Here is a 23591-nt window from a genome sequence, read left to right as displayed (position 1 = left end):
AATGCCAGTTTTCCAATTTCCAAACAGCGAGGTAGAATCCAATATTTAATTCATTTCGACAGAGGACGTTTTCACACGATTTTCAAAGACCATATATATGGCGCAACATGAAACATTACTCACACCACCAATATACAACAGGACAGGTGTTGTTACTATAACAGATGGTTACAGGACTAACCATATATAGCTTGAAACTGTCTGCTGTCTGGGATGTTAACCACCATGCACATGTTAACTTTGCAAATCCTACCACTATTTTCAGAAACTGGGAAAAACAGCTGCAATCACAATTTATAACAACAAATACGTTTTTTAATATGTTATTCAGAAGTTTCTCAACCTCAGCTACTTCACTTAAGTTCATAATATGTCTCAATGCCTTATCAAGCCATCAAATGTGCACAAACAGAACTGTTATGTCTGGATGTCAAAATCATATTTAGTTAATAGTGAAATAAGCCAAAAATGTAAACATAAAAAGTTGCTACATTCGAATATATATTCATGGGTGGGTGTGTGTGTGTGTGTGTGTGTGTGTGTGTGTGTGTGTGTGTGTGTGTGTGTGTGTACAGAGCTATAGGATACACTTGATTCATGTCTATGGTAGTTCTATTAAATATATCTTGCACTGCTATTTCATGGTATACAGCAGGTATCAAGACCACCTTGTGGCTCCATTTTCCCCACAGTGGATTATGGCCTTACCCAGAGTATTTACAGGATTGGTTAAGGACACACTACATCCCTAACCAAGAAATAGATTTTAACTCTAATTGCTCTAGCGAGCATGACTATAATTCACTAATACTTCTCAGCAGCATTACCACAGCATTGTGCACAAAAACACAAGTTACTTCCTATTATCGCTTTCATTATAACAGCTATAAATAGATGTTCCCTCACCCGCTACTCTCTTTTGTCTGTTGCAAGCATTCATATACACATGCACTGTGTTCAAAATGGTGTTTACTATATGGCAAACCATATGGCACTATATGGCAAAGGTAATTCTAGGAGCATAGTTAGAGGGGACAGAATTGGTCGATCGGATTATCCAATCTGCCAAACATGCAGACACTGATGAAGAGTTTCAGTTAATACATCTCAGAATGGGGAAAATGTGGTTTGATTGGCGCGTGGTTGTTTCAGAAAGTCTTATCCTCCTGGGATTTTCATGCACGTCAACTCTTAGTTGACCTAAAATGTTGCTAAACGCAGACCAGTTTCATCTGAACTGTACAAGAGAAGACTGGGAATGTGAAAATGCCAGGCTATGTGTTGCTGTTATAGCTTGTCCACCCAAAGATTTGCATTTTGTAATGCTTTTCTTCTCAGTACAGTTGGAGAAAATGGTTGTCCTTCCTGTCAGTTTTTATGTGTTTGCCACATGACCGCATGACTGGCCAGTGAATATACACTATATGTGCCAAATGTATGGTCATCTGCCCATCACACACATAATTATACATTCCACAGCTATGAATATTAAAATATTTGGTCCCCACTTTCTATCTTAACTCCACACTTTAGGCAAGACTTTTGTGAGGCTGTGGGACAAGAGGGTCTGGTGCACATGTGGTTTTATCGTTCATCCCGAAGGTGTTCATTGGGCTGTGGTGGAGGTCGGGGATCTGACAAGCTCTTCCACTCCATACTTTTTTTTTAAACCGTCTTATTTCTTTGCAAACAATTCCTATGGGAATCAAATCTATTGTTATAAACCCTGAGGTAAAGGCACAGAAGTCCACAGTGGTGTAGGAATGGAGTTTGACCTCGACATTTCTGGCAAGACTTTTTTGAGGATGTTGGACGGGAAGATCTGATACACAGATGGTTTAATGGGTTATCCTGAAGGTGTTCATTGGGGTTAGGGTTCACTTCAGGGCTCTGACAAGTTCTTCCACTTCAACCTTTTCCAAACCATGTCTTCATGGAGCATACTTTGCGTCGAAGTATTACCAGTGAAGTGGAATTATGACTCTCCAGCATTCAAGAAAATCGTGTTTGCCAAAGGTATTGGGTCACCTGACCTTTCCTGCCGTATGTGGTTCTCTTCCAAACTGTTCTGGACGCGTTTGATTGTACAGGATGTCTTTAGATGGCGCTATAATAAAATTTTGCATTTACTTGAACTCGGAAACCCAAAACCTGCTCCAGCATGTCGATGCACCAAGTGAGCTCCTTGAAGATCTGGTTTGCATGCTTTGGAGAGGAAGATCTTGCTGCTATAGAGCTCTGATCTCATCCCTACTGAACACCTTTGGGATGAATGTGAACGCTGACTGCACCCACCAACATCGTACCACCCTTGTGGCTGATGAACACAAATATCCATCACTCCAAAATCTAGTGGAACATCTTCTCAGAAGAATGGAGGGAATCATAAGAGTGAATTGAAATGTGGAATGCTCAAAAATCACATACGGTACTTATGACCTGGTGACAATCAGGGGTCCACACATTGTACCTTCAACCATCTAGAATGTTCTATATACTAGTGTATATCCTAATGCTATAAATTATGACCTATTAATATGCATTGATTATATTAGAAGTATGGAAAGCTTTTTTTTGGTCGTTTATTTCTTCTGAATCTACTGCTATGGGAATGAAACTCATTGTTATGAACCCTGGTGTGAAGGCACAGAGGTTCAACCCCTCAAACTGGTGTAGGAGAAGGTGGAGTTTGAAGACTCTTGGCCTATCACCATGTCTGCATATTAACACAGTACACGTGTAAACACACTCATACACACTGCTAGCATTCGGGGCTTCCGTTTTTTTTTGTTTTGTTTTTGCAGGGTTTTTAACGCGGATTTGCTCGCTATTTTTGGATATAAACACACCAGGCGTTTGCATTGTGAGCACCGCAGAGCCTCTCCATCCAACCCGGGTTGCGGTAATGAACGGCGGCCCCCCCCGGAGAAAAACGCTAGCCATCCAAGCTAATAACCAGAGCCGAGGATCCATGTGAAGACACTGGGAATGACTTGAATGAAGATGTAGCTGAATATTGTATAAGTAAGTATTAGTTTTTTTGGTTGGGAAAAATAGAATAGATTTTAATAAATTTTATTTTTTGAATTGTTTGTATTACCCTGGCTAACAACGTTACCATATTAGCTTCATGTTTAATCTGTTAGGCAGCTGATAATACAAACAAAATGGCGAGAATCTTAACAATTATAGATTTAAATACTGTAAGAACTATAAGTTCGCCTTTTAAAAAGCATTATTTTCAACAAAACATATCCTATCCCCTGATTTTCATTCAAAACATGATCTTTGTCACATCTTTATCACAGGTCGTATGATGGTTGGAGACCATTGTGTTGTGTTTGGAAATTTGTTTTTTGTTTGTACTACATGGATCATATTTCAAATATATATATATTTTTTTTATAGATAAATAAAAAACAAAAAGTGTTGGCCAGAAGAGGAGTGGAAGCTTCTGGACCTGAGACCTGGGCTTGTTTATCTGTAAGAAGCATCTTTTTCCTGATGGAGAAGAAAGAGAATAGGCCCAGCTACTTTGCTAGGTAATTCAGGGTATATGTATTTTTATACACACACACACACACAATATTGCCAAAAGTATTAAGTCACCTGGCCTTTCCTATATCCCTATATGTGGTTCTTTTCTAAACTGTTACCACAAATCTGGAGGCATGCAATTGTACAGGACGTCTTTAGATGGCGCTATAATAAAATTTCACGTTGAACTCAGAAACCCAAAGGGCATGGCGATGCCCCTGTGCACAAAGCGAGTTTCTTAAAGATCTGGTTTACATGCTTTGGAGAGGAAGATCTGCACTGCTATAGAGCTTGGATCTCATCCCTACTGAACACCTTTGGGATGAATGTGAACGCTGACTGCACCCCAGGTCTCCTCACATCACCTACATCAGTACCTGCCTTTCAGAACACCCTTGTGGCTGAGGAATACAAATATCCATAAGCGCACACTATAATCTAGTGGAACATCTTCCCAGAAGAGTGGAGGGAATTATAAGAGTGAATTGGGACTAAATGTGGAATGCAACGCTCCAAAAATCACATACTGTCCTTATGACCAGTTGTCCCAATACTTTTGGCAATATTGTGTGTGTGTGTGTGTGTGTATATAAGAACAAAAATGCATTGTTGTGTTTTTTTTTTTTTTGGAGTATGTTTTGACTGGGATTGGCTTCCAAACAATCTTGAAAGAGATGTTGAGTCCTTGTTGGCTGCTTTTTCTTCACTTATTTCAATTGGATTATGATTGAGCGATTGAATGTGGAGGCGAAATCAAATGGCTGTTTCATAACCTAATGTTTAGGGTCATTGTGCTGTTGGGGGAAAAAAATAATAGTTTCGATGTCTTCAGTATTAATGTACAATGTTGAGAATAAAAGAAAGAAAGGAAAACCACTAGAGGAAAAGGCGTGTCCAAACGTTCGGCTGATACTTTAGGTGGAAACCCGGAACTGAAACGGGCTTAGCTGCGTACTTGAAACCGGCTAACGCCGAGGAAGACGAGGCCCGTACTCCAACATGTTCCGAACATCCTACCTGTTGAGTTCCTGTTCCTGTCATTGTCCCATTTTATGAACCGTCCAATTATGTACAGTTTGTGTCTGCAGTTTCAGACTGATTCCTAGGGAATTCCCCAAATTTCTGTGTGTGGATTTCATCTCGATGCATTTTATTCATTTAGCAACATGCCAGTCTATTTACGGCGAGTAATGATTTTCGAAGCGTTAGGTCCTTAGAGACTTTATATCGGTTAGTTTTACACCGTCGCCTGAATTCTCATAGGCTGAAAACGCCAACATTTGACATCGCCGCTGTTGTAGAAAGACAGAGGGAGCGAATCTGCAGTCGTTGTGGTCTCTGTATTTTTGACTTAACATCTGTAATAAAAGAAATGCCCTTGTAGGCAGATGGTTATAGTTTATAGCTTTTTTCTCTCTTTCTCTCTCTCTCTCACAGGAATTGTTTTTTTTGCATTCCTTTATCAGGGGAATCCACTGCTTCCTTTCTTTATTCACATGAGAACCAAATAATGTTGGACCTCTCTGCAGGCCTGTTGTTCCCCAAAATAATGTGAGCTTTAAATGCAACTTAAATGACCCGCAATAATATTTTAGACTCTAACTATTAGATATACTGTATATTAGAGTGTGTATATAGTGTTTATTCAGTATATAAGTCTTGTAAATCAATGTGTAGAGGAAATAGGATTCGGTTGATAACGTGCTGTAAAACGCAAGGAGAAGTGCAAGTGGGTCAGGTTTGTTGAGCTAAGAGCCTCTGTTGGCTCTTACTACCTTCGTTATTGATTAAACATGTGACTAGGCTTGGCTTATGCTTACATCATATGCTTCCAAAGTGTTCTCATGCACTGGCACAACTTTCGCTCTCCGGTGTTCTCCGTCGCTCCGAGATCGCGTGCGGTGGCTCGGGTTTGGACTTCGGATGGACGTTGACGGCATCAGCAGCGTCTGTAGTTCTGCAGGAGTTCCCCAGCTCTCGGGTCTGTTAGTGAGACTTAAAAGCACGCATGAATGGTGAGATTCTAGCTTTCGGCTTAAGTGTATGGAGATGTTTTTTATTTGCGTCCTAATGCATCCTAATGCTCGATGTGGTTTATTGAGAACGGTGGATCAGACTCGTGTTAATGCGCTCAAAGAGCAAAGACTCGTTTTTTTATTTTTATTTATTTTTTTCGGTCATATTAAAATAATAGTAATATTAAAATAATAGTAATAGTAGAGAAACTGTCAGGGATGTCGATTGGTAATTTCACTTTAACCCTCACCCCCACACCTACGCATACACACCACGTCCAGAAGAACTTCTCCTTTTCAGCGAGCTCACGTTTCATTTTGGATGCAAATAATCCCCTCATGTTATTACTCTCAGGCTGAAGAAGAGGCGGCAGCTGAAGCAGGGCCAATCTGAGAGAGCCGTGGCTAAGGAAAGCCAATCCGATGCAGACTCGAAGGGATCAGTCATCTGTAAACCCGCCCCCGCTGCACAGCTCAAAAACGAAAAGTCCAGTAAAACCGAGAGAACTCTGAGCGGAGAGTCAGGTAAGACGACGGCAGTCATGACCGAAGTCGAGAAATATTACCGTTTGAGAATTTGCATGCAGGAATCGAGGCTTTCGGTGAGGGAGGACCGCCACACCTTCAGGGGTTTTCCCTGCACGTTTCATCATGATCAGCCGCAATTTGCTAGATTTCGGGGAACAATAAATGCAGTGGCTGAAATCTATAGCCTCTGTTTATTCCTTTGTGCTTTACTGAGCTTTCAGAGATCTGGGGTATTATTATTATGTCACAGGAAAAAAGGGCTGCACACATGGAGACAAACGCAAACACTCGCTCTCATCGTAAACACAGGTTTCTGAAACTATTTGCTGAGCAGACAATAACACAGGGCCAGGTGAAAGATCAGCACTTATTTGTAAAGGAAGTTACATAGCTACTAGGACTTGGCACTAGAAATGTGTTATTTTTTAATTATTATACGATTATTTATATATATAAAAGCATTGGGATCGCCAGTGCAAACGTTCGGTTTTTTTTTATTTAATACATTTTTTTTTATTACAAATTGTTATTGCCAACATCTTGAAGGAACAATAGAGAATCGTCGGTTCGTCCCACCCTTCTTTTCCAATTTCTTTAACGATATTTGTGCCAAATTTGTTTCCATCGTCTGAAAATTTGCTGTAGAAATGTACAGTGGTCAATTTTAATACATGTAATTAGGGAGCTAGAAAAAGTCCCAAACTTTAAATATATATTTTTTTATCAAGATATCAAACTTTTTTTTTTTTTTTATCCGAAAGACTACTTGATTAATTGTCATTTTTGCATGTCCAAGTTTGTCAGGAAGCTGGGGATCAGGGGGTCAACCGTTGTATGGCGTCCTCGGACCGGATATAGTTAAGTGAGAGTTGGGTGGTGCTGTGAATTGAACCCTTGACTTGGCCCAAACCAATTTCCTTGCATAGCTTGAAATCATTTTGGACCCTAACCATAGTGCAGAATGTAAATATGATACATTACTGTAAAAGTAATATATCCTATAGGAGATGGGAATCTTTTTTTAGCATTTTAAAAATTCCTCAGGCATGGAGGAGATGGTGTGGAATTGAAAAATGAACTCTGGTTCCACAACTCCTAATACGAATACTGTCTGTAATTAGACTGTAGAAAGGACACTACTCATAATCACACTCTTGGTATCCCCCAAATACTAAAGGTTCCCCTCATAGTTTCTTCCTCATACCATCTAAGGGAGTTTTTCCTTGCCACAGTCACCACACAAACTAAAAACTGTCTAAAAACTGTCATTGTTCCACATTGACTTGAACCTTCTTTCAGGCAACAACTGCAAAACCAATGAACAGCCCAAGAAAGAGAAAAGGAAGCCTCCAGGCACTGTGGATTACACGGTAAATGAAAGCTTCCATCTTTCAGCCTCTACACTTTAACGAATGTAGTAGTAATAATGTGTGTGTTGATAGTTCAAAGGTTTGAAATTAAAAGATGTATGTGTGTACAGGTGAGCTCGAAGGACACCTTAAACAGCATTGCACTACAATTCAATATCACCCCAAATAAACTAGTGCAGCTGAACAGGCTGTTCTCTCGCAGCGTGCTTCCAGGACAGGTGAGCTTCAACCTGTACTTTACAAGTCTCTCACAGACTCTCTTGATGTCTCTCACAGACTCTCTTGATCTCCTGTTTTTATTCAGATTGTCATACCTTGTATATTGAGTTTTCTTTTTTTTGTCCATTCCTTACAGAAACTCTTTGTCCCTGATTTGGGACAGTCAGAGACGACCAAAGATTTCCCTGAAAACGTGTTACAGGTAGTATATCTGCGGAAGTCACGAGTTAATTCATAGAATCTGCAAAATGTTAATAAAATGGTGATTAAGACTCCTTGTTTATTTCTTTAAATTGCCTTAAAAAAAAAAAAAAAAAAAAATATATATATATATATATATATATATATATATATATATATATATATATATATATATTATAAATGAACAAATATAAACAATTAAAACCTCCAAATAAATTAAAATTATACCGAATTAAACCAAAATAATAAACTCCAGCGAAAAATCATATTTTTATCAGTAAAACTTTTGTTTTGCTGACGCGCCAAGTCTCAAATCGAGCACCAAAAATCCGCACATCCGGCAAATAAAACCGTCCGTGTGGAAACATGGCACAATTTCCGTCATCCGTCATTTAAACCACCAACGTTTACAAGAACATTTTGTCTTCATGCTCTGTGTTGTTTGGTTTCACTATTAATAAACATACATTAGCATCCATATTTGTCCATGTTGATTGAAGTATTAAAAACTTGAAAAGTATTAATTTAAGCTACATTTAATACAGATTTTAAAAAATGCAATTAAGATGCGTTTAATCGTGAGTTAACTTGTGCCATGAGTGCGATTATTCACAATTAAATATTTTTATTAATTGATAGAGCTAATAGATAGAATGATAGATGTGATTTTCAATACTATTTGTTGCTCCCTACATAATTATTTAATTTTCAAGAAAGTTGCAAACATTCATCGATTCTCAAGAAGGAGATAAGTTACAGAGCTGGGGGTGTAAACTTTTGAGTAGGTTAATCCTTCTGGTTGAGCATGTTAATCCTCCTCCGTATATTGTAATTTGTTCCTGTGGGTTATGTGCCTTTTTGAAAACTAATGAATATGCGCAAATAATAACGTGGACTTCCTGGAGACTTTTTTTTTTTTAAAGAAGCATAGGTGGTTTATATGGTCAGGACAAACAATGGAGTAACAAATCCATAGTTTTATTCTGGTTTATTTTTGTGAATTTAGTTATTATTGGGTCTTGTGGATTATATGCAAACATCTGCTATATGAATTATTTAGATATTCAAATAATCATAAAAAAAAAAGTGCTAATCAGCACGTGGTAACAGTGATTTTCCTCTAGAGGCCGCTCTTGTACCTTATAAAGCGAACCGGAAAAACTATCGTCTAACAATCAGCTATCGGTGACGATTATTCTGCAAAAACAGTGAATATGTCGACTTCTAGTTTGAATGCAGTTTCTAAGGCAAACTTGTGTTTCAGGATGACGAATCAAGCTGCAGGCCACGTCGCCGAGAACTCTCTCCTCCTTCTGAGGACGAGAGCCCGGTGAGATTTCTTAAGATGAGCTGCAAGTACTTCACTGATGGCATGGCGAGTACCTTTTGTTTCTAATTCTAGGCTTAGTATTGAACAGGGTTTATTTGCTCGATTGTAAATTTTTTGACATTTCGACAAAAAAAAAAAAAAAAAAACGGACAGATGACATAAAGGAAATTCCTCTCTTCTTTCTTAGGGAGTTGTTGGCGGTGTGATGATTGTGACCCCCAACAACATCATGTTTGACCCGCATAAGTCAGATCCTCTGGTGATCGAGCACGGCTGTGAGGAGTACGGTCTCATCTGCCCGATGGAGGAGGTGCTCTCTGTGGCTCTGTATGACGACGTGTCCCGCATGCAGCTCAAGGACGCTCTGCCGTCGTAAGCAGCAAAGAATTTCTCTTTCTCTTTCTCCTTCTCGTCGTTTTGTGCATTCTGCCTCAGAAATCTCGTTATGTGCGTGGGCGCGTTTATAGAACGGCAGGCATTGGTTATCACATGATGCAGCATTGTTTTATTGGTATTATTGACTGGGTTGTGTTTGCATTTTTGTGTCTCCACAAGCTCTCGCAAAACTCCTAGAATTCCCATTCCAATTTATCATTATGCAGTTTTTTTTTTTGTTTTTTTTTTCTATAATTTACATTTTCTTATTTTTCATACGTTTCCTTGAGTTTTCTTTGCTTTTGTATTGAGTTTCATCATTCAGCCATTATAATTTTTTTTCCTTAAGTTTTGTCATATTTAAGTTCTTATTGTTTTGTTTCTCTTTTAATTTTTTCATCACCCACGCGATGGCCGCTGTCTCATCGGTAGTGACATACCTCAGGATCTTTGTCCATTATACAGGCCAGGTGAGTGGGTTGAACTTCCATCCGAACAGGACCTGAACCCTTTTAGCCGCTACGAGGCCCTCGGCAAACCCAACCGCCCGATCATATTAGATGACATCGAAACGGCGACCGATTGCCCCCAAGCTGACAAATCGCCATCCGATGAAGGCTTCACTGAACTTGAGCTCTTGCAGAATGACTCAGGAACTGAGAACGGAAGCACCGAAACTTCTAACAGCAGACCCCAGACTGCCAACACTACTTGCCTGAGTCTGGGGGAGGTATCCTTTGTGGAACCAAAAATGAGTGTGCCTCTTCTCCCAGACCAGAAAGTGGAGGCAGTGAGGTCATGTGAGGCAGACCAAGTAGAGGAGGATGAAGGCCTTCATAATCGTTCCACAGACGAGAACATAGAGCCGGTCTTGGATGGAGACAAAAGCAGCACTGAAACAGAACTTGGTAAAACAGGACACAGGGTTACTTCAGGGGATAAGGAAAAAGATGCAGAGGATTCAAATAAGGCTAAAATTCTCACTCACGATTCTCTGCAAGCGGAAGAAGTTGTAATGGCTGAGGACCAAAAAAGAATCGTAAGCTCCAGTGATCTGATAGGGGACGCTGGAAAATGTAGTTCTTCTGGACCAAGTGATGAAGACTATAATCAGAATATGAAGAGACCAAATGCAGATGAAGAGCTTAACAAGAAGGAGGAAGAGTTGCAAAATGAAGAAACGGAGATGTCATGGCTAATGAAACGAATGCAGGGTCCAATTGAAGGTAAGAGGATTTAAAGATGTTTGTAAAAATAAAATAAAAAACCAATGAAATATTTTATTTTATTTTATTTATTTTTAATTAGCGCCGATTGTGTTTGCTGAATCTATCAGCAAAAATTAAAAAACGATAGTTTTTCCGGGTTGCGTTATACAGCACGAGAGTGGCCTCTATAGGTGAATCACTGACGTGATGTTTATTTAAAGGTTTTTTTTTTTTTTTTCATTTTTGTATAGAACTGTTAATTTGAGTGTGTTACTTTTTGTCTTAGTTTGAATGCATGTCTTTTTTTTTTTTAGTTTCCTCAATTTGTATTAATATAATTAACATTCATTCACATATTAATGATTGATTTGTTTTTTCTGTAATCAAGTTCAGCACTATTTTACATAGTGTTTATTATTTTTTAAATCCAGTTTCCAATAAAAAAAACCCCAAAAAAAAACGGTTCATTATCTGCAAGTATAATACAACCTGGATATCATTATTGGTAAAAATCGGTCGACCTTTAGTAATATAATCCAATGTTGGTCATGAAGACACATCAGTAAGTTTAAATGGACATAAAATATAAATTGGCAGGAAAATACAGAACTGAAACTTTCTTCTCATCCGTTAGTATGGTGGCATTGCGAAAACAAAAAAGACACTGAAACCCTAGTACCTTTTTTTTTTTTTTTTAGAACACTGTTTGGTTGTGAATAAATGAGGGCATTATTGCTTTTGCAGATATGCTACTGTCTGCAGAAGAGAAAAGCAAGAAACCACCCATGTTTCTCTGCTTCAAAGTGGGGAGGCCTATGAAGAAATCCTTTGCTACAGGTCGAACCTCTAGCCCCACTCTCTTTTTTGGGAGCAGAGGGAAGCACCCAGAGTACTGGTTTGCAGTGCCTCAGGAAAGGTATGTTGTAGCTTGTGTGTTATCAATGCAACATGAAAGATATCATTATAGGAAAAGAGTGTCTTATGTTAATGTCATTGGGCTGCAGTGAGCCTTCAGAATGGTGTTTATTATTCCTATGGAAAAAGAGCTCTATAATCACAACCTCAGACATGATTCGACCATTTCGTGGCATCTAGAAAGTTCAATCATGCATCTAATTAGACCATTTTCTAGCCCTCATTGAAGCAGCTGGCATGGGATGTGGCTGGAAGGCTGTTGAGGACCATCATAGTAGTGATCATATGTTTTGAGCTGGGCTTAAAAAAAATCTGTCTGTCAGAAGAAGGAAGCCTTGTAACCTGGACAATGGTTCTTCTGATTAGGGTTGCAAATTTCCAGGAATTTCCAAGACTGGAAATTTTTCATGGGAGTTAATAAGAATTAAAAAAATTTCAGGTGAGGGAAAATGTATTTGGGGGAAAAAAGTATTTGAATGCAATTTTTCACATCTTGGTGAGTATTCAGGTGTGTTTATATTTGTTTGTATATGATACAGTTTATGTGCATTTTCCCGAATTTCTGGTAATTTTTCAACTTGGAATATTTCCAAAATTCCCGCAGATGATGTTTCCAGAAGGTTTTTTTTGTTCAGGCTTTTCTTTAAGAGGAGATTTTATAGAAATCTACATTCTAAAGCACTTGACAAGGTTGGGGTTTGATGACAAACTGGAATGATGATTGGTGTCTTTTTATTTATTTATTTTTAATATATTCCAAAATACCAGAAGGTATTTTTTTTCGTCTGGGGAAATAAAAGGAAATTTCCTCAGTGGAAAACTCTATGCTGATACTGCCCCCTAGCTGTGAAACAAAGGACCACCACTTGCACAGTTGTTTCGTGGTCATCCTTGACACCAGTGTGTTTTCTTTTCATGTGCTCGTGCATCACTGTGGTACTTCCATCCCACACAAGCTTCGCTTTGCATCGCTTGCGGGTTACAGTCTTCTTTGTTGCGTTTAACATTAAATGCTCCCATGACTTGGATGCACACTTTTTTTCCTGCTTCCGGTTGACTCTGTACTGTTCGCCATTTTGCAGGCGGCTCTGTTATCTTACCGTCACGCAAACCCATAACTTGAGCAGGCCAACTGATTAATAACGGCATTCGTTATTTCATTATCGATTAGTTGTTGCAGCCCTTATTTCAACTGTTCTGGTTTAGCTAAACTTGCAAAAAAATAAATAAATAAATGTTGGTAATTTTGCTTTGACAACAGAACTCATCACAGCACTTTTTTTTTTATTGTTTACATCCTGAAATGGTCTATAGTTATAAATAATTTGTGGCCTAAATTGTTTTTTTTGTTTTACGTAACTGCTGTTTTTAATTTTAGTTTTTTAATTTTTTTAGGGTGGACCATCTGTACTCATTCTTCATCCAGTGGTCTCCTGATGCCTATGGAAAAGACGCACAGGAGCAAGGCTTTGTAGTGGTGGAGAAGGACGAACTTAACATGATTGATAACTTCTTCAGTGACCCAGTGCCAAGAAATTGGGAGGTAAATGCTTGATCTAGTGTTGCAGTTCAAGATATATTTTTGACAGTTTTCTTTGTCCTAAGTGAAATCGAAGACGGTTGTGAGGCGATGTATCGATTGTAGTGCTTCTCGAACCTTTCCTCAGATCATCACCATGAACGAAGCAAGGAGGAGGCAAAGTTTTGGCAATTTTGAAGATGAGGAACCACTGGACCTGTTGTCCGTTCTAACAGACCCCAGCACCTTATTTGAGGATACGCATATCGAGAAGGTTCTATAGAAATATGTTTGTTTGATTTCATGCAGTGCAATGAATATACACAATATATGTCAGGGTTCCTCCACATTTCGGAAAAGTAAATAGAATAAAAAAACCCACTGGAAATTGAAAGATTTGTTTCCTAAAAACCGTGTCATCGGATCTGCACAGCTGCGATTAGTTGTTGTGTCGGGAAGCAGTGGTTTTGCCATGACCATGCGACTTTAACGTGTGAAAAATGTCAGAGATTTAGACGGATTTTAAAATCATTATTTCTGATAAAAAAAAAAAAAAAAAACGGTCTTAAGTCTTTAGGAAAGTCTGCCTATTTGAGTCGGAGGGAAATATGGAATTTTGAAATGAAAAAATGTGTAGGAAACCCTGTATACTATATCTGTTATTATTTCCACTCCATTGACCTCACGATGTGGCGTCTGCAGCTGGCTGCTCGACTCCCGGCTCGGGTTCAGGGGTATCCGTGGAGGCTGGCCTACAGCACAGTGGTGCACGGGACCAGCTTGAAGACTCTGTACAGGAACCTCGGAGAGCTGGACTGCCCTGTGCTGATGGTCATCAAAGACATGAACGACCAGGTACATACACACACTGGATATGACACTCCGTCATACCTGATAAACAATATTTTGATTTATTTTTTATTTCTTTCCAGATTTTTGGAGTTTTCTCCACTCACCCATTCAGAGTTAGTGAACACTATTATGGCACCGGGGAGACTTTCCTCTACACCTTCAGCCCTGAAATTAAGGTCAGGATACAACTGTATCACTATAAATGTAATTATAGGAAATAATAATAAAGATAATTAAAAATGTATACAAAATAATAGTAATAATGATACAATTAATAATAATTTTAAAAAAAATAACGTTGCCTTTTTTCTCCTTCGATTCAAGGTGTTTCGTTGGACTGGAGAAAACTCCTACTTTGTAAAGGGAAACCTGGACTCGCTCCAGATTGGAGGTGGAGGGTAAGCGAAACCGTGTACACGTTTGCACGTGTTGACTAATACAAAGTCCGCATTTAATCTCGCATGTATCTCGCCAGGGGTCACATCGGCCTGTGGCTGGACGCCGACCTGCACCACGGAAGCACCTCCAAATGCTCGACGTTTAACAACCAACCGCTGTCATCGCAACAAGACTTTACCGTGCAAAATCTCGAGGTCTGGGCCTTCGAGTGAACCGCAAACAACCTACACTATACACGCACTTTCTTTCTTTTACGTATCATGCGAGAAAAAAAAAAAGGTATAAATACATATAAATATAAGAATACAAAGAATCCTAAACCTAATGGCAAGCGATTATAAAACGCCGTCGTCTACTGCTGTTTATGCGGAGCTGCACCTTTCCATAAAGGTCTGTCCAAACTGTCCAGGTTGTGCGTTGAGCTTCTAGCGATTAAAGGTAAGAAAGAAGGCGTGCCTCAATTAGACTGCCTTAATATCGCACATCTATCCCAGCATGCAATACAGTATCCGAGCTCTGCGTAGATATAACCCTTATAGGCTGTGAATGCAGAGCCTTAGCCATAATTCATGACAGGATCCTCTGAGCGAGCTGAAGTTTTATATATATTTTCTCCGCATTTCTGTGGATTTGTTACGCTGATGTTTACAAACGGGAGATCAGTTCAGTTAGGGTTCCAAAAGGACGCACGATACGGACGTGCGCGTAAAAAAAAAAAACACACATTCCTATCGTCTTGACCAAAGCGTTTTATTTATGCCTATCTATACGTGTACATTTTCGTTTTATATTTTTGTTTTTAATATTCGAAATCATGTCGTTTTTGTTTTGTTGTTTTAATTCGACGGTTCTGTTCGCACGTTTCCTGCATGCGAGGATCCCGTTCACTTCGGTCGTGTGCATCCACGTGATTTAATCGTAAACGACCCTGTTCGGTCGGCACTGAGCTGAAAAGGGCACATGGTGGAAGTGATGTCAGTATTAGAGGTTTTTGCCGCCGATTAAATTGTTGACTGTTTCACCACGGCAGCGTTGCAGGTCGCTCGCTAACGTCGTGCGCTACAAAAGCTGTGAAGGATGACAGATTTATGCAATGAAGCACTATTCTGTGTATGAACGTTACTAACTCGTGTTTATTGTACAATCACGGGAAGGAAGTTCTGGTTTTGGCAAAGCGACAGACTGAAATGAATTTTGAAAAAGTTGTGGTGTTTTTGTTTTTGTTTGGTTTTTTTGTCACACTGTTGGATATTTGGATGATCTTCATCACTACAGTCAAAAATCCCATGTAATCGTTGTATTGGTGAGCAATTTCAATGAAGCCTCGTTTTTTTCCTCAGTAATTGCGATCGGTCATTTCAGTTTGTCCGTACGCTGGTATGTGCACTAAATTCCTCATGTTTCAACGGTTTGCTGTGTTCGAATGTGAAAGAAAAGAAAAAAAAAAGAAGGGAAATAAATATGTCCATGAAAATCCATTTCACTTTAAATGTCCCAAAGGGTTCATTCCTTGAATCCGAAACGTGTCCGGTTCTATTTCAACACTCCCGACTGCCCAGTTGCACAGCACCTTGGAAGCGCGCTTATATCCTGAGATTTTCCGGCAAGGTTGCTTCAGGCTGTACAAGCTATTATTTGCTAGAACTGGCAGCATTATATCTCTTGTGCGCTCGACCGACTCGATGAACGTGATGCAGGCTTTTTTCCATAGTAACTTCTAGCACTGCAGATGTTCTTTCTTCAAAAAATCATGGCCAGCTTCCACTTATTTCATACAACCATGTTAAATAGGCTTTTCTTCCATGTTACAAAGTACTAAAAGTTACACTACCGGGTTCTGTACAATCCCGTAGCCAGAATTCAAGTGCTCATGTCTGATAGGCCAGTTTTTATTCACTGTGAGTCACACGAACCATTAGTTTTTCCTGGTCATACCCCCTGGGCATTTTCTGCTCGTCACATTCCGGTTGGGGTGGGTGTTTGGGGGACTCCTCCACTCACTACACATTGTTGATTGCTGTACCATCTAATATTTCACCGCTCTAGTTGTTCAATACGAATTTCCACTTATGTCCTCCAGCAATTATTGTATCATAAGGATACAGGAAGTTCCCTGCAATGTTCTGGTTATGGCACCAAAGTAACAAACGAGACCTTTATTTCAACACCCTGACTACCATTCCAGTTTTGAGAGTTTTGCCTTTTTCTGTGAGCGAGTTCCCATCTAAAGTAATTTCACAGCACACAGCTCTGTGGATATACCACTACCCTACATGGTTCCTTTGGAGTCTGTTGATGTACCTCAGGTACCTTTTTTTGGGGGGGATTTCTGGCCCTGTTCAAACATGCAAAACAGTTTTAAGAACAAGTCTTGCTATTATATTAGCGCCAGCACAGCATTATACATGCCCTGCGGTGTCATTTGGACAATAGGACACTGTAGCGCTAAAGGTTAGCCAGTACAGCAATGTAGGTCATTTCCCTAGGCTATAGATATGCTGAGCATGCAGGTCATACTGTCACATGAGCATCTCCTACTCATGTACCTTATACTCTGTGCTCCTGCTTCCTGAGGCCCTTGCCCTATGGCTTCGGTCATATAACCGCCTATTAGGGTTGTGCTGTTCCTTTTTGCCATTGCTAACCCACCCTTCCCCCAAACTCTGGCATTTCAGTTTCTCACAAAAGTAAGTGCACCCCTCACATTCAACCATTTTATTACATGTTCTCAATGTGCAATACTATAGAAATGAAACTTGGGTATATTTTAGTAGTCAGTGTGCAGCTTGTATAGCAGTACAGATTTACTGTCCTCTTAAAATAACAACATACAGCCATGATTGTCTAAATAACTGGCAACAAAAGTGAGGTTACCCTCAGTGAACATGTCGAAAGTGTGAATATTTTGTGTGAGCACCACTGTTATGCAGCACTGCCTTAATCCTCCTTTGTATGGAATTCACCACAGCTGCACAGGTTGTTGCTGGGATCCTCTTTCACTCCTCCATAATGACATCATGGAGCTGCTGGATGTTAAACACATGCCACTTTTCCACCTTATGTTTGAGGAGCCCCACAGGTGCTCAATAGGGTTCATGTTTGGAGACATACTTGGCCACTCCATCACCTTCAGATTCCTCAGCAAGGCAGTTGTCATCTTGGTGGTGTGTTTGGGGTCGTTTTTATGTTGGAAAACTGACGTTCGGCCCAGTTTCTGAAGGGAGGGCAAAAATGTTCGGCTTCAGAATGTCACAAAACAAGTTTCTCCCCAATGAACCACAGCTCCCCAGTTCCAGCAGCACTCCTGCAGCCCCAGACTGTGATACTACCAACACCATGCTTGACTGCAAGGCAAGACACAATTTTCTTGTTACTTATCACCAGGGGGTCACCACACATGCTGGACACCGTCTGAGCCATACAAGTTTGTCTTTGTCTCATCAGACCACAGGACATGGTTCCAGTAATTCATGCTCTTGGACAGGTCGTCTTCAGCAAACTGTTTGTGGGTTTTCTTGTGAGCCAGATTTAGATGAGGCTTCCTTCTGGGACGACGGCCTGCAAACTGACTTGTTGCAGCATGAGCATACTGTCACCTTCTAAAACAATGCTGCAAAACTTTTTTTTGAAGCAGCTTCTGCACCTGACGCTCAGCACAAGAACTCGACTTCTTTGATGGACCCTCGTGAGTTCTGTTCCGAATGGAAGCAGTCTTGAAAAACCTCTGTATGACCCTGACCACTGTACTGTAACTCTGATTGTCTTACAGCCTCTGCATCTTTGTGAAGAGCAACGATTCCAATTCTCAAATCTTTAGCAAAGTCTTTACCATGAGGTGCATGTTGAACATCTAGTGGTCAGTATGAGAGAATTGGGCTCAAAGCACCAATTTTTAACTGCTCTAATACAAGATACACACATTTGTATGGTCCTGTCTGCTTGACGGGACCATACAAATGTGTGTATCTTGTATTAGAGTAGTTACAATTTACAATACTATACAAGTTGCACATTGACTACTCTTAAAAAAAATAATAATAAAAAAAAAAAAATAATAAATATATATATATCTCCAAGTTTAATTTCTATAATATTGTCCCTTATGAACTAATTAAATTAAATGAACTAAATTGTTGCTGAAATATGAGGGGTGTACTCACTTTTTTAAGATTTTGTGTGTGTGTGTGTGTGTGTGTGTGTGTGTGTTATATATATATATATATATATATATATATTAGTACAAGAGCTTATAAATATGGACTATTTATTGCAAATATTACATCATGACCTTGCTGGAAAATCTCCACACATCTGCATAGGGCATCCACCTCTGGATTTTCAGGAGTTCTGTGAGCAGCAGAGTCACTAGACTCCTACGTTCCCCCCAATGTATGTTCTATTTATTGTTGCGATGTTGAATCAAATAAAAATAAATATATATATATATATATATAAAACACAAGACTTGTTCTGTGGTTTTGTAGTTGCCTGGATTTATTTTTAAATAAGCCACATGGAATGTGAGAGAATGGATTAAAGGGAACAAAAAAAATTAAAAATAAAGCTTAATTTATAAAGGTTGCGTTCTTTTTCCTCGTACCAGATCATTTAGAAAAATTTCATCCGTACATTTAATTTCTTCAGACTTATTTATTGCAGCAAAAGGAAGTCTATAATGAGCAAGATGCCATATAATTACAGTAATGCTACTACAGAAATACTAAAAGAATCCAAAAGAAAACTGCCAGACTTGTTTCCCCCTTCCTGCTCCAGACGCTGGTTTAATGCAATTTGAACAAGCAAAACAGTAGGTTATCTCCTCTACTGTCCCACGGAATCTAGTCATGCAACATGTCCTGCTGTTGGGAACTCCCCGTGTAGTAGTTCTGCTGAGAAAGGGGCACCTGCTCCCACAGCACTGGTGCATTATCAGGAGACCTCATGTGGTGTGCGCTGCTCTGCTGACTCAAGATGAACAACTGGCGAGCAAACAGTGGCTCCACCTATAGGCGAAAAACAGTGACATGGTCCAATCGTTTTCATTTCATTTAGAGTATGCAACAAATGGGATGGTTGTATTTACCTGCACTGTTATTGGCCTCCTGTGAACGTGTATGTCGTTGCACTGCTCGAAATACAGCAGGACCTGGAAACCTGGAGGAGGACGTGCCTGGAGATAGTAGCCTTGTAGTTCTGAAAGACATGATGAATTAGATTAATAGGGAAAACCACAGGTAGTTCTTCTTCATCTGTTTCATGTGCTCACTTCTGGAATCTAGGGCTTTGCTAGAAAAAAATATTCCAGATTATTTAATTTTGAAAGTTTCTGAGCAACACAAGAACTTTGAGGATGGATTTACACTGTGACCTCAACAGTCTGCTACAATGGTTCAGGACCACAGGTTTCTTTTATTTAGAATTGGAACTGAATAGGCATTCGGTGCCACTCAGATGAGGATAGGTTTCCTGTTGAGGCAAGTTCCTCTCAAGGCTCATTTCCTAAAATCTGCTTTGAGACAATGTCCATTGTCAAAAGTGCCCTACAAATAAAATAGAATTTCCAACCATGAGCTTTTACCATGAAAGATGCCAGAAAGTGCACTAACCTGTGAAGAACTGCTGGATGTCCAGAAGTTTGCTTGTCTGGTTCCTCTCCAGTTTATTTGGTTTGTCAGCATTAGTATTGGTCGAGGTGGTGGGCGCTAGCTCCCAATACACTCTGGCGTTACACAGACGACGAGCACACAGACCATCGGGAGCCATCCAGATCAATACGCCGCGCTCAAGCTCCGTGCCCTCGCCCTGAGGAAGTGGCACCAGTTCAGGGCCTCCGTAACTCTGGTTCTCCTCGTAAGGAGCCAACCTGCAGCCTTCTGTGCTGAACACGGTCATTTCCCTGATCAGAGAATCCCCACTGAATACCCACACCTGCAGTCTGAGATCTGCAACATGAAGGGTGAGTTAAGATACAAGAAAGAAAATGTGTAAGTGGGTATTTGTGTGAATTCTTAAACGTACCCGAGAAGGCGACAGATCTCATGCTCTGCTCCACGTTAAAGGTGGATGGTGATGGGTCAAAACCATTGTAGCTGTAGAAGGAGTTGCTGAACTGGTAACTGACTGAAAAGAAAAAAAAAAAAGAATCATACATAATTATCTTCTTTTATGACGAAAGCAATCGTACATCTTTTTCTTTCATACATACACAAATTCGGTACCTGGATCACAGGACGCGCCGTACGAGTTTGGATTGTAGGGATAGATCTGGACTTGCTCTGGTAAATCTCTCCATCCTTTCTCACCTGGGGGGAGGTAGTTTGAAACCTGGGCCAAAAACACACCAGACAGACGATGAACCTGGCACAATACACACCCTCTCTTTGTATAGACCATTAGAAATTTGCGATTTTTTTTTACTTGACTCTGCAGAGGTGTATATGTTGGGTACAGTGGGAAGCTGTGAGGGCTTGTCATTGTAGAAGTTCTTTCACAGGACACTGAAAAAAAAAATCCAAAAAAAACCGGACCAATATCATGACTCATTGCTTCAGTTCACATGATGTGCAATTAATTGTGAATAATAATCATTTTTATTTGTTTTAAATGTACGTTAAAATAATAATTCTCACGTTTTTAATACTTTAATCAACATGGGCACAGACAAATTTTGATGCTTTATGCAAAAGTATGTTTAATATTAGTGAAACCAAACTCAACATAAAGACAAAATTTTCTTGTAAACGTTTTAAAGTAATTATATTGTTTCAAATGACATAAAACATCAAAACACCAAAAGTAACTTTTGCTATGTTTCCACACGGACCGTTTTAATTGCCGGATGTGCTCAGCATGGCGGATTCATGTCGGAACATAGTTCAAATATGAGTTCCCTTAAATTTATTTTTTTGGGAAAATGCTACAGAATCCATAGCTAACCAGGAAGTGGCTAACTGCATGCGCTATGGATTATTTATTGTTTTATGTACAGCTTCAATAATTTCTGGAATTATTAAAATAAGGAGAAAATCCTGACACTTCCGCAAATTAAGGGAGTAAATGAATGACGAATGGAAGCAATGAATAATCTGTTGAAATAAGTAGAACAGTTAAATTGATCATATCTTTAGAAAATTTCATATTCAATGTACCAAAAAACACACACGTACATATGCATCTGTATTACCCAAATAGGGTCTCTAACAAATAAAAACTATTCAATTTAATTTTCCATTTATTTAATTCAAAGGAATCCATTTCATTTCTGCCAACTGAATTGATTACTCAATTTAATCAATATTATAAAAAAAGTATATTGTGTTAATTTATTGAATTCTTTATTTTTTATAAAACTTTATAAAATATTATTTTAAATATTAATTATCCAAGCAGACATTTAAAATTGTTAAAAAAAAATTAATTGTTCAAATGTTGATCACAAATGTTAATAATAATAATAATAATAATAATAATAATAATATAATAATAATAATAATAATAATAATAATAATAATAAAGCACGTTAATAAAAAAAAAAATGACAAGCAATTTAATGTTTTGCATTTCTTTCTCCTAACCGTACAGAAATTAAACCTTAAAAACTGCTAATAATAATAATAATAATAATAATAATAATAATAATAATAATAATAATAATAATAATAATAAAATATATAAAAAAATTATTAAAAATTTTTTTTATATATATATATATATATAAAATTTGTATAATTTTTTTATTATTATTATTATTATTTAGAGGGATTATGTTTTTTTTTATTTTGTTGATCCTAAGTCAGTCACCTTTCTTGGTGCCCTCAGGGATGACCCTGTACACTTTATAAGGATCTGAGGTGTCCAGTTGACTTTTCTCCACCAGCTCCTCGAAGTCGTTGCTCTTGTTGAGGGCGCAGCGGAGGCGCGTTTTCCAGGTCGGAGGATCCGGTTTATCGATGCCTTCGCGGTATTTGCCCTTAAAGAGCGCCCAGGCCTGGTGTGTGTGTAGGTGTGTGTGTGTGTGTGTGTGGGGGGGGGAATGAAAAAAAAAAAATCACACGGTCTGCTTAGTTGAGATGATGTGCATAAACTTGTGTGTGTGTGTGTGTGTGTGTGTGTGTGTGTGTGTGTGTGTGTTGGAAATTATTTTATTACCTTAAAGAGCGCCGCGTCTTCCTCACGGTTATAATCCTGCTTGCCGGCGTGTTTCCACGGTATCCGGAACGTGTTCTTCTCGCGGTCCTCCCACACCAGCCCGGGGTATTTCCCTCCATCCACCTGCTCAATCAGCCACTGGCGAAGCTTCCCGTTACCTGAGATCCCAGACATGTTTCAACCTCGTCTCCTTTCCTAAAAGGGATGAGATGAAGGGAATTTTTTTATTCCGACAATACAATCAATTAAAATGAATTAATTGATTGAATAATTAATGAATTCCTATAATAATAATCCACTCTGTTAATTGTGAAGGTTCTACGCTAAACCTTCTCACCTTCCCCTCGAGCGAATATTTTGACATTTGAAACTCCCGTCGCTCAAATTTCAGCCGCAACCTAATTATTTGCCTGCGAAGGGGCGAACTCAAAGCCAGATGTGCGCCAGGGGTTCCACTAAAGTTCACAGGCGCGCGCGCACGCACGCTCACACGCACGCACGCACGCTCATACCGAACGCGCACAAAAAGAAGACGATCTACGAGTGCTAGTTTTTCGAGCAGTTGTAGTATATGTGACAACATCTGGAGTTCATGGTGAACGGAGCGATCCTGAGCACATCTGGATTTTCTTGGAAAAAGAAAAAAGGTCATCTGTGTGTTTTTTTTTGGGTTTTTTTTTGTTTTTTTTCAAAAAGCAAAAACACAAACCATAATATATACTATATTTCATATATATATATATATATATATATAAAACCATTGTATAATTATACACACAAACACACACATACATACATACATACAAACATACATATAAATATTTATGATATTTATTTAGGAATAGAACCAGTGTATAATTACACACACACACACACACACACACACACACACACACACACACACACACACACACACATATATATATATATATATAGTGTGTGTATGTGTGTGTGTGTGTGTGTGTGTGTGTTTGT

General features: G+C 39.1%; 2 protein-coding genes across 4 annotated transcripts; one reads left to right on the top strand and one right to left on the bottom strand.

The window, feature by feature from the left end:
* Positions 1–580: 580 nt before the first annotated feature.
* On the top strand, positions 581–15951 carry ncoa7b (nuclear receptor coactivator 7b). Of its 3 annotated transcripts, XR_014532394.1 has the most exons (17): positions 1766–3024; positions 3409–3542; positions 5908–6077; positions 7380–7450; positions 7561–7668; positions 7806–7871; positions 9135–9245; positions 9388–9572; positions 10008–10801; positions 11528–11699; positions 13094–13241; positions 13366–13491; positions 13920–14072; positions 14150–14245; positions 14394–14467; positions 14545–15586; positions 15623–15951. XR_014532394.1 is itself a non-coding variant. In XM_083535039.1 (16 exons), exons 2-16 carry the CDS (start codon positions 3505–3507, stop codon positions 14678–14680), a joined length of 2448 nt encoding a protein of 815 aa, XP_083391165.1. In that variant the 5' UTR covers positions 581–3024; positions 3409–3504; the 3' UTR covers positions 14681–15951. The 3 variants fall into 3 exon arrangements, 2 of the variants coding, with proteins under 2 accessions (XP_083391165.1, XP_083391166.1); XM_083535039.1 differs by having other exon boundaries at positions 581–3024; positions 14545–15951; XM_083535040.1 differs by having other exon boundaries at positions 10041–10801; positions 14545–15951.
* Positions 15952–18941: 2990 nt separating this feature from the next.
* On the bottom strand, positions 18942–23069 carry irf4l (interferon regulatory factor 4 like). Its single transcript, XM_083535139.1, has 9 exons — positions 22954–23069; positions 22617–22811; positions 22269–22455; positions 20886–20965; positions 20687–20792; positions 20487–20588; positions 20075–20410; positions 19552–19661; positions 18942–19471 (listed from the first exon to the last, which is right to left on the bottom strand). Exons 2-9 carry the CDS (start codon positions 22788–22790, stop codon positions 19307–19309), a joined length of 1260 nt encoding a protein of 419 aa, XP_083391265.1. The 5' UTR covers positions 22791–22811; positions 22954–23069; the 3' UTR covers positions 18942–19306.
* Between the last annotated feature and the right edge of the window lie 522 nt (positions 23070–23591).

The sequence above is a fragment of the Silurus aristotelis genome (assembly GCF_946808225.1).
Source record: "Silurus aristotelis genome assembly, chromosome: 29".
NCBI classification, from domain to species: domain Eukaryota; kingdom Metazoa; phylum Chordata; class Actinopteri; order Siluriformes; family Siluridae; genus Silurus; species Silurus aristotelis.
The sequence above is the reverse complement of the archived record's forward strand: the minus strand, read 5'-3'. Positions and strand labels throughout refer to the sequence as shown.